The sequence below is a fragment of the Saccoglossus kowalevskii genome, chromosome 12 (genome assembly GCF_978046115.1).
Source record: "Saccoglossus kowalevskii chromosome 12, keSacKowa6.1, whole genome shotgun sequence".
Classification (NCBI taxonomy): domain Eukaryota; kingdom Metazoa; phylum Hemichordata; class Enteropneusta; family Harrimaniidae; genus Saccoglossus; species Saccoglossus kowalevskii.
The window spans coordinates 25,406,631-25,422,572 of NC_140652.1; the positions used below are offsets into that span (position 1 = coordinate 25,406,631).

The 15,942-nt window shown below is 34.8% G+C and overlaps 1 protein-coding gene across 1 annotated transcript; it reads left to right on the forward strand.

Annotated features, from left to right (window-relative positions):
* Positions 1-182: 182 nt before the first annotated feature.
* Positions 183-12,518, forward strand: LOC100372388 (uncharacterized). Its single transcript, XM_002738792.4, has 5 exons — positions 183-1,519; positions 4,426-4,651; positions 5,556-7,677; positions 9,068-9,317; positions 9,849-12,518. The coding sequence occupies exons 1-5, from the start codon at positions 425-427 to the stop codon at positions 10,071-10,073; spliced, it is 3,918 nt and encodes a 1,305-aa protein (XP_002738838.2). The 5' UTR covers positions 183-424; the 3' UTR covers positions 10,074-12,518.
* The last annotated feature ends 3,424 nt before the right edge of the window (positions 12,519-15,942 follow it).

The window sequence follows — 15,942 nt, forward strand, 5'->3', positions numbered from 1 at the left end:
AATTGTAATTCAAATTCACTTATAAATTCGTGTTATTTTTTACTAATCCATAAAAATACTAATCGACGATTGCTGCAGTGGACAATATTATTTATTAAATATTATGCGTGTACCCATAATGCAAGGTTTTGTTGACGCGGTGTTAGTAACAAGGAACAGGACACCCTAGCAACTTGAATATTTATTTACGCTAACAGCTCGGTTCGTTTGTCCGGATAGTTAATTGATTGGATGTCGTTATGGTTGGGTCTTCGTTACCAGCGAAATATTATAGTGACCAAATCAGCCAATATTTATCCACGTAAGTCACAAGGTATAATAGAAGCGGACGACGTAATTGGGGTTGTAGATTTGGTTTGATTTGACGACAATTGTACCACTAAGTCCATAGTCAGTCCTGAGGTCGACCGTGCTGGTTTCCAAGATGGCCGCTGTTCCTGTGTTGAGGAAGAGTGGTGTTCCTACTATATTCGGGGAACTGGAAGAGAAAAACGTCACATTTCTTATTGACACATCTGGAAGTATGTACACTTATTTACAATTAGTAAAGGAACATTTACTTGAATTTCTACTGTCAAGAGCGTTCCATCGTGGCGACTGTCACTTTAATATTGTTGAATTTTCCGACCAAGTGTCACCGTGGGCAGACAGGCAAGTGAGACTGACCCCACAAACTGTTACAGTGGCGAATGAATGGATAAATAAATTGGCGTCGAAAACAGGGTCTAATATGTTAGATGCGTTGTTGGTAGCGTTTACTGACCCCGCCTGTGAAGCAGTCTGTCTTGTGTCAGATGGCTTACCGGACCAACAAGCTACTGTAATTTTACAGCAAGTTGCTTTAGCTAGCCAGGGTCGACCGCTACATGTCATTCACCTTACCGGCACACATGCTGATGTCGCTTCCTACGATTTCTTGGAAAGTTTAGCGATACAGACTGCAGGTACATTCAATGTCATCAGCGTATCCACGACTGGAAGAATCGAACAGGTTAAGGCAGTTGTTCGAAAAGACCATGCTCGGGAGAGAATTGTCACCGATGTCTACGAATATAATCCTGAACCTTTGAAAACCAAATCAGTTATAACAACTCTTGACAATCCACCCGTTTCAAGTATAAAAACATATGATCCTGAACTAAGTGATATTCCAAATACAAGCATCAAGTCTTCATTATCGAACCCACCTGTAGCGGTAACATCCACATACATTGAGAACGCACAACAGGAGCCAGTCGTAAAAACATGTAGTGTTAAAACTTCTTTAGATCATAACCCCTTCGCAGTGCCAGTCATACCTATAGATGAACCTGGAACCATCATTATCTCCTCCGATTCGGTTGTTAAGTTTCCAAACATTGCGTGGGAGACATATCGACCCCCCAGATACGTTAAAGATGTTGTCTTAGTCGATGATGACAAATTCTCAGTCACTGCAAGTACTTTGATGGTTGGAATGAAAGTTATATGTAGACATGAAAGAGATGGATTTTTTTATATTGGATCGATTATAAAACCGGTAAGTTATCGTTAAATGGTTTGTGATAAAGTGAAAAGCAGAAGGCTGTACCTTAGATTAGAATCATATTTATCAAAAACGTGTAAAAGCCAATCATCAGCTTTCTTTTAAATTAAAAAATATTTAATGGTGATTGGCTTGAAGAGTTATTATTTAAAATAAAGTGCTTGCTGATTGGATGGTATTAAAAAAACTCATTAATATTAATAGTTGTTCAACAGTTATTTTGATCTTTGTTTATAAAATGTTTCTAATGACCCCAGCTTTCTGCCCTTCACTGTAAGTTTTAAATTTACTCGTATGGTAATGTTAATAAATCTGATAAAATTTATATAGGTGGAAGCTCACTCTCAATGTTCATCCATCGACAAACATCGCCTATATCAACATCTGATCAAATGATTGAAAATTGCATTCAAACAGCTTTCCCTTTGGAATTTGTCTGCTATTATAGAGAGCAATCATGTTGTGATTGTGATCATACAAGCCTTTGACGCAATTTGCAATAGGTCATATACAGTTATAGCAGGTGTAACTGGTTTTAAATCAGACAGTAATTTAAATAATAGTTATCATGGTTGTCAATATGTGGCTGATGTTCTCAGCTAAAAAGTGAGTCACACCAACTTAGAAAAAGCGTTATGCAACATTCTGGATCTTCTAAATATGTTCTATCTTATAATAGGGTGTACGTTTTATAAACATAAATAAATGAGCTGCGGCCAGTTGTAAGAATATCCCTTGATATTATCCTTCTCCGCTAATGACAGACATTAACTCAGTGATGTTCTTCTGGATAGTCAAATGGTTTTCAATAAAATAATAATAATATTTTATTGCATCTTAAGAAATAACATTTCTATCAGTGTACAGCAACGAATTCAAAATAATTTATCATCATTTGCAGTTTATGAAATTAAACTATGCATGCAAAATATGTCTAAATTACATGTTTTTTAACACCTATCATTATTTTAAAGGTTGAGTTCCTTGTATGCCTCAAAAATTAATTATTTAGAAAGAGAAAAAAAAACTCTTATTTTCTGCATTGTGTAAATCAAATGTCATTTTCAAGCGCAAATAATCTTTTTAAATAAAGTACAATCCACAACATTCAGCATTTTTCTGACCAGCCATTGTATGACCTCCATTCAATCTCCAAAGCATCACATACATCTAATCAATCCATGCATTTAAGGTCATGACCTTTGGTTGCTTTGAATATCATTGTAAGGACTGTATACAATGTGTTGTGAATAATGAGAGAGGAACATTGTGCTGTAACAAAAATGAAATCTAAGTACAATAATAAACCCAAAAAATAATCCTTTTCAGGGTCTATAGTTGTGCTATATTTTACAGATTTAGACCACATAGATTTATTGTGTTTTGAAAGTGCATAGATAAAATTAATTTGCCAATTGTAAATACCACCATGTAGGGGTTGATGCGCAAGAAGGTACATTGTACATGTGTGTATTGCATATAACAGCTATGTTTTATTTATTACTGTGGAATACTTTATTTTCGCTGGAATTAATTTTTGCTGAAAAGCCTTTTTTGGGCGTTTTGCTTGGAATTTATTTTCACTGATTTTTGATGAGTTTAATGTGAAATATAGGAAAAAAAAGTATATTCGCTGGATTTTATTTTCATGGAATCATCCCTTCAGCGAAAATAAATTCCAAGCAAAAATAAAGTATTCTACAGTATTAATAATCAAATTTCAACAAATATGATATTATTATAAGACAGTCACATAATTGATATAACCATGTTTAAAGGTCATTGATAGTTTGCTTGTGGTTCATGCATTAATTGCTATGCACACACCCCATTTTGCTGTAGTAGGATCAATGGTGGTGTGTAAATCAGTAGCTAATGACTGAATATAAATATTAGCCATACTTAAACACTCTGGGCTATCATGTATGTAGCTATGTTGGGCACCCTTGTGCGTGATTTGTTACTGGGGATACCAAAATCAATACATCTAACAAGAATAATAAATTTGCTACTTAATTTTTAAACAATGTAGCAACAAAGGAATTTATGATTTATCTTGTTGCCATGCCAACAATGAATACAATACCTTTGCACAGAAAAAATTCCATTGTATTCTCCAGTGATGTCTTCATTGATTAGTTATTTCAAAATTTCCATGGGGATGAATATTTAGGAATTTTTGTTGTTGTCATCAATTAATGAAAATTTGAATAAATATATGATGTAATAATCGCAAGCCAGGTTACCACAAAGTAAACAAGTTTTTTGCAAAGTTGCGAGTCATCTTGTTAACTAGCCTGACATGTAGGGTGTGAGTGGCTTCTTCACTTACCGAACGGCATCAGACATCAATAACGCCTGTCAGGATTGTGTATGTCTCGTCGACAAGGTCAATTCTGAGAATTCGCAAAGTTCACGCCTTTTTTCAAAGAGTTTCAATGAATATTCATTTTGGTGGTCATGGGAACGCAAAGCCGTGTTTGCATTGTCGGCAAATATCACAGACTGTTTTCTACAAGAAAAAAAATCGTCAGGGAAGTGAAAAACTACATCGTTCTGTCAGACGTGTGTTGGGTTCTGGTGCAACTCACACGACCTTGTCAGGCTACTTGTTAACTAACTCCATATAATTCTCAGAATGGCTGCAATTGTACTTCTGTTTAAGTTGTTTTGTTCATATAATATATGATTGGGAGATGTACTTCTGATGGTCCACTGCAATTACTTGCTTGTGAAAAAAAATTGACACATTTGCTGCTATGTGTATTTCTAACATTAAAACATCGAATGTGGAGTAACTTCATGAGAGAATTCTTATTCCATAATTTCAAACAATTTAATTTTCAAGAAAAAATTAAAATAAAAGCATATTTTTAACCCCAAAAAATTGTTCCATCTAGATAACATCAGCCAGACGATTCTTGGTGGAGTTTGATGAGATTCCCGGCGGTGGTAAACATCAACAACGTTTACAAGAGACAGCGATATACGACTTGGTAGCCTACCATGATGCAATGCGACACTCTATCGCTGCAGGTGACAAGGTCTTAGCACCCTGGGAATTAAACGGAACAAGGTACGCACCTGGTACTGTGTTGGAAGGAGTCGAAAAAAGATCCGCTGGAGGTAGGAACAAATTTTTAAAATGACGCTTGTCTTTGATATAATAAGTGGCAATGTCTGAACTTTTTTTCAAAAATACATTTGCACTTTTACATTCACTGACATTTAATTTCACTATTTTGATTTTTTGATCATATTCACTGTGTTTTAATTTCATAAATTTGTCGAAGAAACAATAAAATTTCATTGTTTTTCACATGTTCACAAGGAGATAATTTAGCAGATTTTACTTATCGGCAAATAAGTAAATTTAAAACCCAGTGAATAATTATGCAGGATGCATGTTAACTAATAAGTTTGTGACCCCAAAAAATGATCATTTATTTGGAAAAGTTTTTTTTCATGCCAGATACAGTCATTGGCAACCATTTTTTTATGCTTGATAAATCACAGTAAAATATCGCATTGAACATTGCTTTCCCTAATTTTTTTTAAGATTTCACTTCTTTAGTTAGTCTAATATCCACAATTTTTGCTGATTTGGGAAGACTTTGCTAAAAACAGGTAATCAACAACTAGCACAAGGGAAAACGTGTATGACGACAGATAAAATAAAGATCTGACCTACCTTCATATACATGTTTTTTTGAAATGCTTGTTATCGGCACTACACAATTTAATTAAAACATAATTTTTTAATGATGACCTGACTAGCGTCAAAGGGAAATGGTGTTAGTTTGGTCTAAAGTTAACAAGGAAATAATTGAAAAATACGCAAATATGTGCACAAAGTTGGATAAACATTTTGGAGGAAAATATTACAGCATTCCAATTAGTAAAAATTAATTTGGTTTAACAGGTGAATTGAAAAATGATTAGATGAGAATTCATAAATACTTTCATTAATCCCTCTGAATTTTGTTTATCTGCCTATTTATAAATGTTACCATTTAAACTTTGTTTTCAGGTCTGTCTGACTCTGATGATCTGGTTGTTACTTTCTATGATGGTAAAACAAGTACTGTGCCAAAAGAGACAGCCCTTTGGATTCCTATACATCTCTATGAACGGATTAAATTGGAGTTACAGATGCCAGCCACAGCACGAGCTGATCTACACCGGTATCCAGAATACCCGCTTGTGGCACCACCAGGGTATCCAGTAACAGTCATACCACAGCCACCGGATTACGATACTGTTGTTAAACTGAAAGGCGGTCCAACTCGGCATGTTTATATTCCAATTTACCCAGATCAAATGCCAATGTACGCAATGCCGGTAGCAACGTCAACTGTACAACCCAGTGCTGTTAGAATGGAAGATGTAGAGAGGGTAATTCCCGGAACAAATCTGACGAAGTCAGAGCTGAATCAGAAGGTAATGCAGCAACTAATGGACCATAAAATGCTGTCTCATGGTGATTCTAGGAAAGTATCATTCCGTGTTGCAGCTGCCGACAAAGATAGTGGATTCGGATCAGGACATGGAGAGACAGAAGAAGAGGAACGCTTAGAGGATGAGGAAGAAATGAGAAAAATAAAACAAGTGAAAGAAAAAGTGAAAAAGGATTTGTACCGCGATAAACAAACTGAAACGGATTTACGTCGACTGAAAATGATAGACACTGAGCTATATAAAACCCAGGGGGTTGAGACGGATTCAAAGTTACTGTTTTACCAGACACCAAAGAAAAAACAAGAGGAGCTAGATGAGCGCCCACCATGGAAGAACTGGAAACAGACACCCCAGCCGAGGACCAGAGCAGGTAGTAGAGGCGTAACAGCATTCCGGGATACTGCTCTTAATCCACCATTAGAAGCTAAAGCTAGAGCGTTGCAGTATGACCCCGATATCCCTATGTATAAATCTGTGGACTTTGATGTTTTGGATCGTGGGGATTACATGCCGCAATCGCAGAATGGAACTCCTATCAGACCACAGCCACCTAAAGTTCAGAGACGTCAACACTTCAGACAGGAAAGAAAGCAAAATTTGAATGAACGACCGCCATGGAAAAGCTGGCAGCAGTCATCTCATGGTGGTGTTTCGGTGAAACCTGGGCGTGCGTTTAGAGAAGCCCCTGTCGGAATTCAAACAGAAAGTGCATGGTCTGAGGTATATGAACCAGATGCTACGTACCAGCCTAATCATATTGAACAGAGTCAAGCCTGGAAAAATCAGGGACATCGCTTAGAAGACAGCCCACCATGGGATAGCCAGGAGCAATATTCGCAGGATAGACCTTCTTGGAAGAGCCATGGACAGCGTTTACAAGACAGCCCACCATGGAAAAAACAGGGTTATCAACTAGAAGATACCCCACCTTGGAAGAACCAGGTCCGTCTTCTGCAAGATAGACCTCCTTGGAAGAGCAGAGGCCACACCCCTCATGGAAGAGTCGCAACATCTGCAAATGAATACCGAGAATACGCTCCAGCCACTCCATCAGTAGCAGAATCGGAATATTATGGTCCCGATGACAGGTCAGCAAACTTTGATTCCGGTAACCATAATATCGCAACAGAACGAGGGCAAGTATCCTGGGAGAAACAACAGCACTTGCGTAACGGAGAACCTGTTGGACCTATTATGGTGGCCTATAAGGAACACATTGAAAAGTCCAAACGTGGTGAAACACAAGCAACACATGTAGATGACCGGCCGGTGTGGAAGTCACATGGACGTGGACATGTAGGGGGTTATTCCACGCCTGGTGTCACCAGATTCCGGGAGACGTCTCTCAATGCTCCATTGGAAGCCCGATCACAACCGATATCATCAGAACCGGAAATGTATGGCCCGGTGAATCAATCGGCTGTATTTCAAGCTGTCGATCAGTCTGGTGCCCACGGTGATAGAGCTCTGTTGTTACACGAATTGAAGCATGGACAGCTACAGCGACAAAGAGTCACTGTAGGATTGGATACTCCAGCATTACAACGAGTTGGAAGACGAGACAAGGCACGAGAAGCTAAAGAAAATGGTTATCTTGAAAGTAGACGTCGCCAGACAATGGAACGTGATATGACATTACAGCAGAGGGATAGGGATATGGAACAACAGCTTGCGGCACGGGATCAGCAACACCGGTAAGAGATTAGAATCATATTCATGAATACTGTTAATTAATTATTCACTGGTTTTTAATTTTCCTACTTTCGCTGATATTTAAAATCCGCTAATTTTAAAATTAAATCCATGTAAATATGTAAAATAACAATAGAACTCATTGTTTTCCTGCCAAGTTCGTGAAAACACAATGAAATAGCTCAAAACAGTGAAATGGTTTTACAGTAGCAGAAATGAATGTGAAATAATGATGTCAGCAAGAGCATGCTTTACTGTGATCGCGGGAAAGAATAGAACCTTGCAGTATGTGACACTATTTTGACAAAATAGCTTCATTCACAAAGTGAAGGAATGACTACTTGTACATGTACATTGTGATTAATATCATTAGCAAAACAGTGTCTCATACTGCAATATTGCCATTCCATTATTTATTGTGTTCACATTAACATGTTGTACCGGTATGCCACACATTCTTGACTTCATGTGTTATAATCATACAATGCCTGGTATCTGTCACCGTAAAGCCATAAGTTACAGTAAATTTTAATTAATTTTGCCATGATTTTGTAGTATTGCACTGGGTATTTTCATTCTACCATATCAGGAGATGCGAGTTCAAAGAATGGAACAGTTACGCATGTAAGCTTCCTTAAATAATAAAAACAAACATGGCTGCCCCCAGTGTTTGGCCAGACCCCACACAAAGAAGAAGTTTTATTTTGGCATTCCCATGATGTATCATTGGGAGGAAAGGACATATAATAATAAGGTTATTACGACGATACCGCAAAGTGTGCACTCAGACAGTACGCTGTCGCATCAACCTCTGCTGCGTGTCGGTCGATACTCCCACTGTACTGTATTTGTGCATATTTTACGGTATCCTCGTAATAACCTCATATTATATAATGTACATTACAAAGTATGAAATGTGTTGTAACTGCAATATTTATTTAACCAAGAAACATTATAATATTAACAATAATAAGGCCAAAAGAAACAAATTTATTGCTCCAGTAACGGCTTAAAAGTGAGGTAGTAAGCCAGGAATTTATTTTATTATGTTAAATTAGTTGTTACACTATAAATGTCAAAAAAAGACATGTAAATCTGTTTTCACAATATATTTTCTATTTTCATTTATTGCTTAGAATTATTAGGTACATTAATATATCAATCATCTTCCAAAGCAGAAACTCAAATGTTTGCTCCTCTCAAAGACTGTCGCTGTGTACTTATATATTGTAATAGAAGTATTTGAAAGTGTAACTATACTTGTATTATACGACTTAAGAGTGTACTTTACTATACTTGAGTTGTTTAAGGAGTACTTAAATGTGTACTTAAACTTATTGTTATAGAAGTACTTGAAAGTGATATTAAATTATACTTGTATGTCGTTGACAGGTTTCAACACCAACAACAGCTCCAGAAAGACGCTGAACGGCGCATGAATGAAGAGAAAACTATTGCAAATACTATGGAGACAAAAAGAGCCCTCACATCACAAGTCATGACACGGATTGATGACTACGCTAAAAGAGAAGCTGAACGAGAAGCAATTAAACTAGAAGCTAAGCGACAACAGGTACAGCGACGAGCTGAAATACAAGAACAGAGACAACAAGAGATTGACAATACGATTGCTAGACGACAGGTTAGTATATCAATTTGTGATTCCTCGTATATAAAGTTTTCATCAGCAGTGGTTTTTCTGATATAAGCTTTAATGGTTGATTTCCCTCTAACTTCAACCTTTGGTGAACTGACTTAAGCATTTAGGCATTTATACCCCACTGGAAGAAAAAAGGCTTCTTGTTGATTTGTTTTCCAAAAATGTATGCAATTGCATGTTTTTTATTAAAAATGGTCTTTCATTTTGTTTTTTTGAATATTTATAAATTTTATAAAACAATGACAAAAAACTGTGACATGAATTTTCTGTTCATAACATATGTATTAACAATTGTGTGGTCCTTAATGTGTTATGACTACATTTGTATAATCACTGGTAATTTTTTGTTGTTGTTGTTGTATTAATTACCCTGAATTACCATTACCTACTGCCATTTTCTACATGTTAAATTTATCGGTCTGAGCTGCTTTCTCCGATATTCAATCATCATTGGGCAAACAGATTTTTTTTTTTTTAACACACATTCATGTTTCCTTGATGCTTTCCTTTCAGGAAATCAAACACCAAAATTCCTTGAAACGATCGGAAGAACAGAAACAGAGAATACAAGAAAATCATCGTCAAGAAATGGAGCGTGAGATGCAGATGAGAAACAAAGAGATTAATCGCCGAGAACATTTTCGAAATATTGAGCAAGATAACCAGGAAAAAAAAGATCTGCGTATTGCAGTGAAGGAAATGAAAACTATGGAATTACGATCTAAGATTTTGCCGTAATTCATCTCACGGTCATATCTATTTTATCGCAGATAATTTCAAGCCAAACACAAAATAGGACTTAGATAAGTTTCTGCTTAGGTTGAGTTAACAATCTCTACGTATGTTTTTGTTTGTTCATTTTGTTATCTTCTATTATTATTCATTTGCTATCCTCTTATGTTTATTTCCATGTTATCTTCTCTGTTTGTTTGTTTCTCCTATGTTTATTTGTTTGTTATTTCCAATGTTTCTTTGTTTGTTTTCTTCTATGTTTGTTTGCTCGTTTATCTTCTATGTTTGTTCATTTGCTATCCTCTTATGTTTATTTCCATGTGTTCATTGGTTATCTTCTGTTTGTTTGTTTGTTTGTTATCTTCTATGTTTGTTATTTCCAATGTTCGTTTGTTTGTCATCTTCCATGTTTGTTTGTTTTCTCCTATGTGTGTTTCTTATCTCCAATGTTTTACTTTTTTTTCTTCTCTGTTTGTTATCTTGTTTGTGTGTTTGTTTGATATCTCCCAAATTTTTTTGTTTGTTTGTTATCAGCTCAAAATGAGACTAGAATCTGAATCTAAGCACAGATTCCTGAAATCTTATATCAGAAGGATTATCACAATAGTTATATCAAACTTTGCCATGCATTGCAGTTGAACTTGAATTAAAACTGATTTCCAATGCTGTTGGTTTTTTTTTTGATGACAATATCAAAATGAGAGAACGATATGTAGTGTAATTTTTAATTTATAATAATTTATTTTTGACATATATCTAGACATATGGCAATTTTTTTATCATGTTATTTGATAATTTCATAGATTTTACTCTCTGTAATATAAAATATGTTGATAGTATAATACAATTTTTAACAAGTGACAGACTTTGAGGTAGAAACTGACTATGGTCATATTTGCATAGGCCAACAGTTGTATATTCCTGATATGAGGATCTTTACATCTTATATAGAAAGTGAATCGAGATAAAGTGAACAAGTTTAATAAGAATTTTTAACGAAATTTACTAAATGAAAAATTAGATGGTGTCAGTTTGTAGGTCAAAGTTCGTAGGTCAAAGATCACGCATCTTATTTTATTTTTAATCTAATTTTATAAAAGTGAAATATATCAACTATTTTCTGTAATAAACTAATTTTATGTTTAAAATATAGTAGAATGTAGATGAGCAGTATTTCATATCTGTAATTATTAATCAGTGATTAGTTTTGCAATTTCATATACAAAGATTCCTGGTTTAAAAATGGTTGCAATCAAATATGTCTTGCATCAATGTGCTCTCTGGAACTGAGAGAAGGAAAATAGGTTAAGTAGAGGTCAAAATATTCTGCATTAGATTTGTATTTGTAAAAACATAAATCACAGTGTAAGATTTGAAAATAATTTTTTTCAATCAATGTTGAAAGTGATATGTTACAAAGTAGCAGACATTTTTGTACACAAAAATACATCCATAAAAACTTATTTGTAGTTTGTAAAATATTACAAAAAAATAGATTTTTAATATTTTTTTATTAATTAAAAAAATGAACTTGTTTTGAACAAATATTTTTACAATTGAAAAATTGTTAGAAGAAATAATATTTCTGTCAAAATTTAAATTTGTTTTCTTTTTAGCTTTATGAGCATAAACATTTGTCACCTTTCAAAAATTAGAATCAACAATATTTTTTCATATTTTATTCAAAATTTTCATCAAGACTGATAGCCAATAAAAACTACATCCAAAATTATTGGAACATTTATTGAAAAATGCATAGAAATTGATAAATTGTATCACCAATATTATAGCACTCAAAGATTTCATAAACATATTAGGATTTTTGTGTGAGTCTGAATGTAACACATCCTGGTACTTTTTAGTAGTATTGTCAATATTTTCCAATGGTATACGACAATTTTTATACCAATATAAACTGTTTTGGTTTTGGTTTTTAGAAGGAAAATAATTGTAATATTGCATTGAATCCCACCAAAAGACCAGGGATGTATTATCTTTTTATTATTTTTCAAATGAGTTTATCAGTCGAAGGCAACATATAATCGACAAACTATTTTTTGTGACCACATTGTTTGTAAGTAAAACAATGCATTGTGTAACTTTGCATTGATTCAAACCAGCTAATTATTCAAACTATTTCTTCTGTAAAATTGATAATCATGAGAAAATTAGTTTTTTTAAAAAAAGATTTCATAATTTGGATTTGCTTGACTTTTGTCCCAATAATGATAAACTACGGGTAATTTGATCAGCATATAATTGTCAGAAGTGGAGGGTGGCTAGAAACTGTACACATGCTCTTTGTGGGACCATGAAACTGATAGAAGCTTCTAATTGGCTATCTTTGGGGGGACCATGAAACTGATGGAAGCATCTGATGCTGATTATACTAGAAACTTAATTTGCAATCTGTATATAGAAATAAATAGTATACAAATATTTTCTACAGAATTTTGTTTATGACTTCTTTTTTATGTGATACATATGAAACCGAATGAAATCAAATTTCTGTTCTGGTTTGATTGGTTTGATCGTGAAGTAGGAATTTGTTATTGTGTTTGAATGCTGGGGATACTGACATTTTTAGCACTATTCAATTTTGAATATACAGTGCATTTTGTCACGTAACCCATGTTTGGTGCTCTATTCTACTAGTACCATTGAATACTCTATCCCGGTCTCAACCAGACTATGATGACCTTTGATCCAAGATTCCACTAGTCTCATTCAGGAGTAAATGAATCTGGACCTTGACTTTGGGTAACCAAAACAATGGATTCAGTACAACAACCATGCCTTGAGCCAATCAAATCATTGTAAAGTTAAATTGTTGATTGATATGGAAGTTGAATAACTTAGGGGAGCTCAATTAAAGTATGCTCAACTGGTGTTCAAGTGAACATAAACTTTTTTTTTGTGCTAGGCGACAGTTCCGGACATTGAATGTCACTGTTGTTTCTCCTGACTTTTTTTTTGCCACAGAAACCATATTCATATTTGGGACAACATGACAGGGCTGTGCGGCCATCTTCCTATCAAATGGCAATTTAATGGGCTATCCTGGTGTCAACCAGGCCCGGTCGAACACAAGCACCTGTGGACCATAACCAAGGTTCCCCCAATATCGCATCATTAGTGAATGAATCTCGGCCAGTGGAATTGGCCTTTCCATTGAGTCTGTGGCACACTCACCCAGGGTAGGGGTCGACCCTTTTGATGTTCAGCCTAAGGTAGGATTTGAACTTGGGTCTACTGGTCATGAGTCTGATGCAACAACCACTATGCTACCAGTGAACGGTTGAACATAAACTTAGGGAGACTAAGAATGTTTGTAGACCACAAATGTAGTTCCCAACAGCATTTAAGATGTATTGTTGTTGTTTTTTCAAGTGAGGTTATTGCCTACTGTAGCTTTTAACAGCCCTCTCATGAATTGAGAGGCAATTGTTTTTACAACCAGACAATTAAATTCAAGCAGCGCCCTCATCAATTAAATTGAGATGCATTTGTTTTTACAATCGTAAATTTTCAAGCAGCGCCATCATCAATTAAATTGAGATACATTTGTTTATACGACACATTTAGATTCAAACAACGCGCTCAATCAATTGCGATACATTTGCTTATACAACCATACATTTTCAAGCAGCATCCTCATCAATTAAATTGAGATGCATTTGTTTATACAACCATACATTTTCAAGCAGCGCCTTCATCTATTTAAATGAGACACATTTGTTTTTACAACCATAAATTTTCAAGCAGTGCCCTCATCAAATAAATTAAGGTGAATTTGCTTTTACAACCACACATTTAGATTCAAGCCCTCATTAATTAAATTGAGATGCATTTGTTTATACAACCATCCATTTTCAAGCAGCGCCCTCAGCAATTAAATTGAGATACATTTGTTTATACAACCACACATTTAGATTCAAGCAGCGCCCTCATAATTAAAGAGACGCATTTGTTTTTACAACCATCAATTTTCAAGCAGCGCCCTCATCTATTAAATTGAGATACATTTGTTTTTACAACCAGACATTTAGATTCAAGCAGCGCCCTCATAATTAAAGAGACGCATTTGTTTTTACAACCATCAATTTTCAAGCAGCGCCCTCATCTATTAAATTGAGATACATTTGTCTTTCAGGCTCCCAATGTAGTTTTAAAAGTTTCTTCTAAACTGATAATTTTGAAGACATCTTTATGAGCACATTTTTCAGAGATTTGTGTGTTGCCTTTTTTTTTTGGTTGGTTCTGTGCACAATATTTCACATTCACCAGTGTTTATTGCTATTCCACCATGTGTAATTAATTAAAATTTGATGCACGCAATTCAAAATCTATTTTTATCCATCCACTTGCGTTTATTGCATGTCAGTATTAATGATTGAAGAACATACCACTAGTTCATACCACTGTGAATAAGACAAGACTTGTCTATGAATTTAAAGTTATGCTTTATTGCTGTTGAATAAAGATAGAAATATCACAACCTTAATTGTAACTGCAAAAAAGAAAAAAAAAATCATTCTCCAAATGCATTCATTCTATTCATGGAGGTATAAAAAGTTTATACCTGCATATTCTATTTAAGTTTTTTAATCTTTATTTTAATCAGCATTGCCATGGTGATGATATCTGTAGTAGCATGTGGATATATCTGTAATTACAACAGACTAGTTTTATACTTCCACTGTAGTACAGTACACTGCTTATAAAATGCCATACTACCCATAACCATAGCAATGCTCAACAAAATTCATTGAATTTCACGTCAAAACAAAAATATTTTTTTGTGTGCAAAATTTGGCTTCTAAAACTATATGTAGTATAAGTAAATGGTAAAAAACATGAAGTTTTTCGCCCCGTTGGCAATTCTCAGTTTCGATATTTTTTAATAGAAAGATCTGTTTTCCATTTTGCTAATCTACATGGTATAATTTGGGTCCCATGCGATGTGAACCACGAGTAGAAGCAGGTGCTTCTCAAGAAACTGATTTACAAGAGCGTGCATTGAAGGAGCCCCCTCCCCAGAAAATTGGGGGGGGGGGCTGATTCAAAAACATATTATGGATGGGAAACTAAAGCCGAAATAAAGGTTATGCTTCTTGCGTCATCACTCATGGTACAGTAGAATGGGGAAATGATTTTTTTTTTTTTCAGAGGATATCTGTCGATTTAAATCAAAATTTGATGAATGTATATTATTCAAACAAACGTATACTGCTTTCTGTGAGATGAAAATAATCAAAGCACAACAATTCAATGTGGAGAAAGCCATCAAGCCAAAATTTTAACATTTTTAGTAGAATCTTGAGTCTGAAATATGCACATTTTGTACAGCTAGTACTCGTGATAATTAAAGATGGGAATGGGGCACGTGGATAAAGATGGCGTACACAGATGACGGCAGGGCACTCAGATGAAAGCAGGTATACACAACTGAAAGCATGGTATGCAAACAAATTAACAAATTTGAATGTTATTTCAGGCTGGTCCAATCTAGAAACAGTTTTCCACAACTCAGCATGTTTCACTTTTGCTCGAGAATTAGGTTTTATTTCATGCATCAATAAGCATGGAAGAAACTATTTAAACAGGAGGGTAGACTAGCACATTTCACTTTAAGGCAGGAGGCCTTTATCGGAGGGATGACCACAATATTGCACATAGAAAGAAAACACCATACGGCATGTTAACTCATGCAAAAAATTTAAAATATTTACACAGTTTAGTCAAATATCCGGAAAAAGTCAAAAACTTGAAAAAATTTGCACAATTTTATACAATTATGAAGGAAAAGCATTAAATATTTTTTGTGCATAGTATTTTTCTTGAAAATATTCTGTATATTCAGGTAAAACAAAGA

Coding starts and splice junctions, on each gene's coding strand:
- LOC100372388 (XM_002738792.4), top strand. CDS start 425: ATGGCCGCTGTTCCTGTGTTGAGGAAGAGTGGTGTTCCTACTATATTC. Junction 1,520..4,425: donor TTGGATCGATTATAAAACCG/GTAAGTTATCGT, acceptor TGTTCCATCTAG/ATAACATCAGCCAGACGATT. Junction 7,678..9,067: donor GCACGGGATCAGCAACACCG/GTAAGAGATTAG, acceptor TGTCGTTGACAG/GTTTCAACACCAACAACAGC.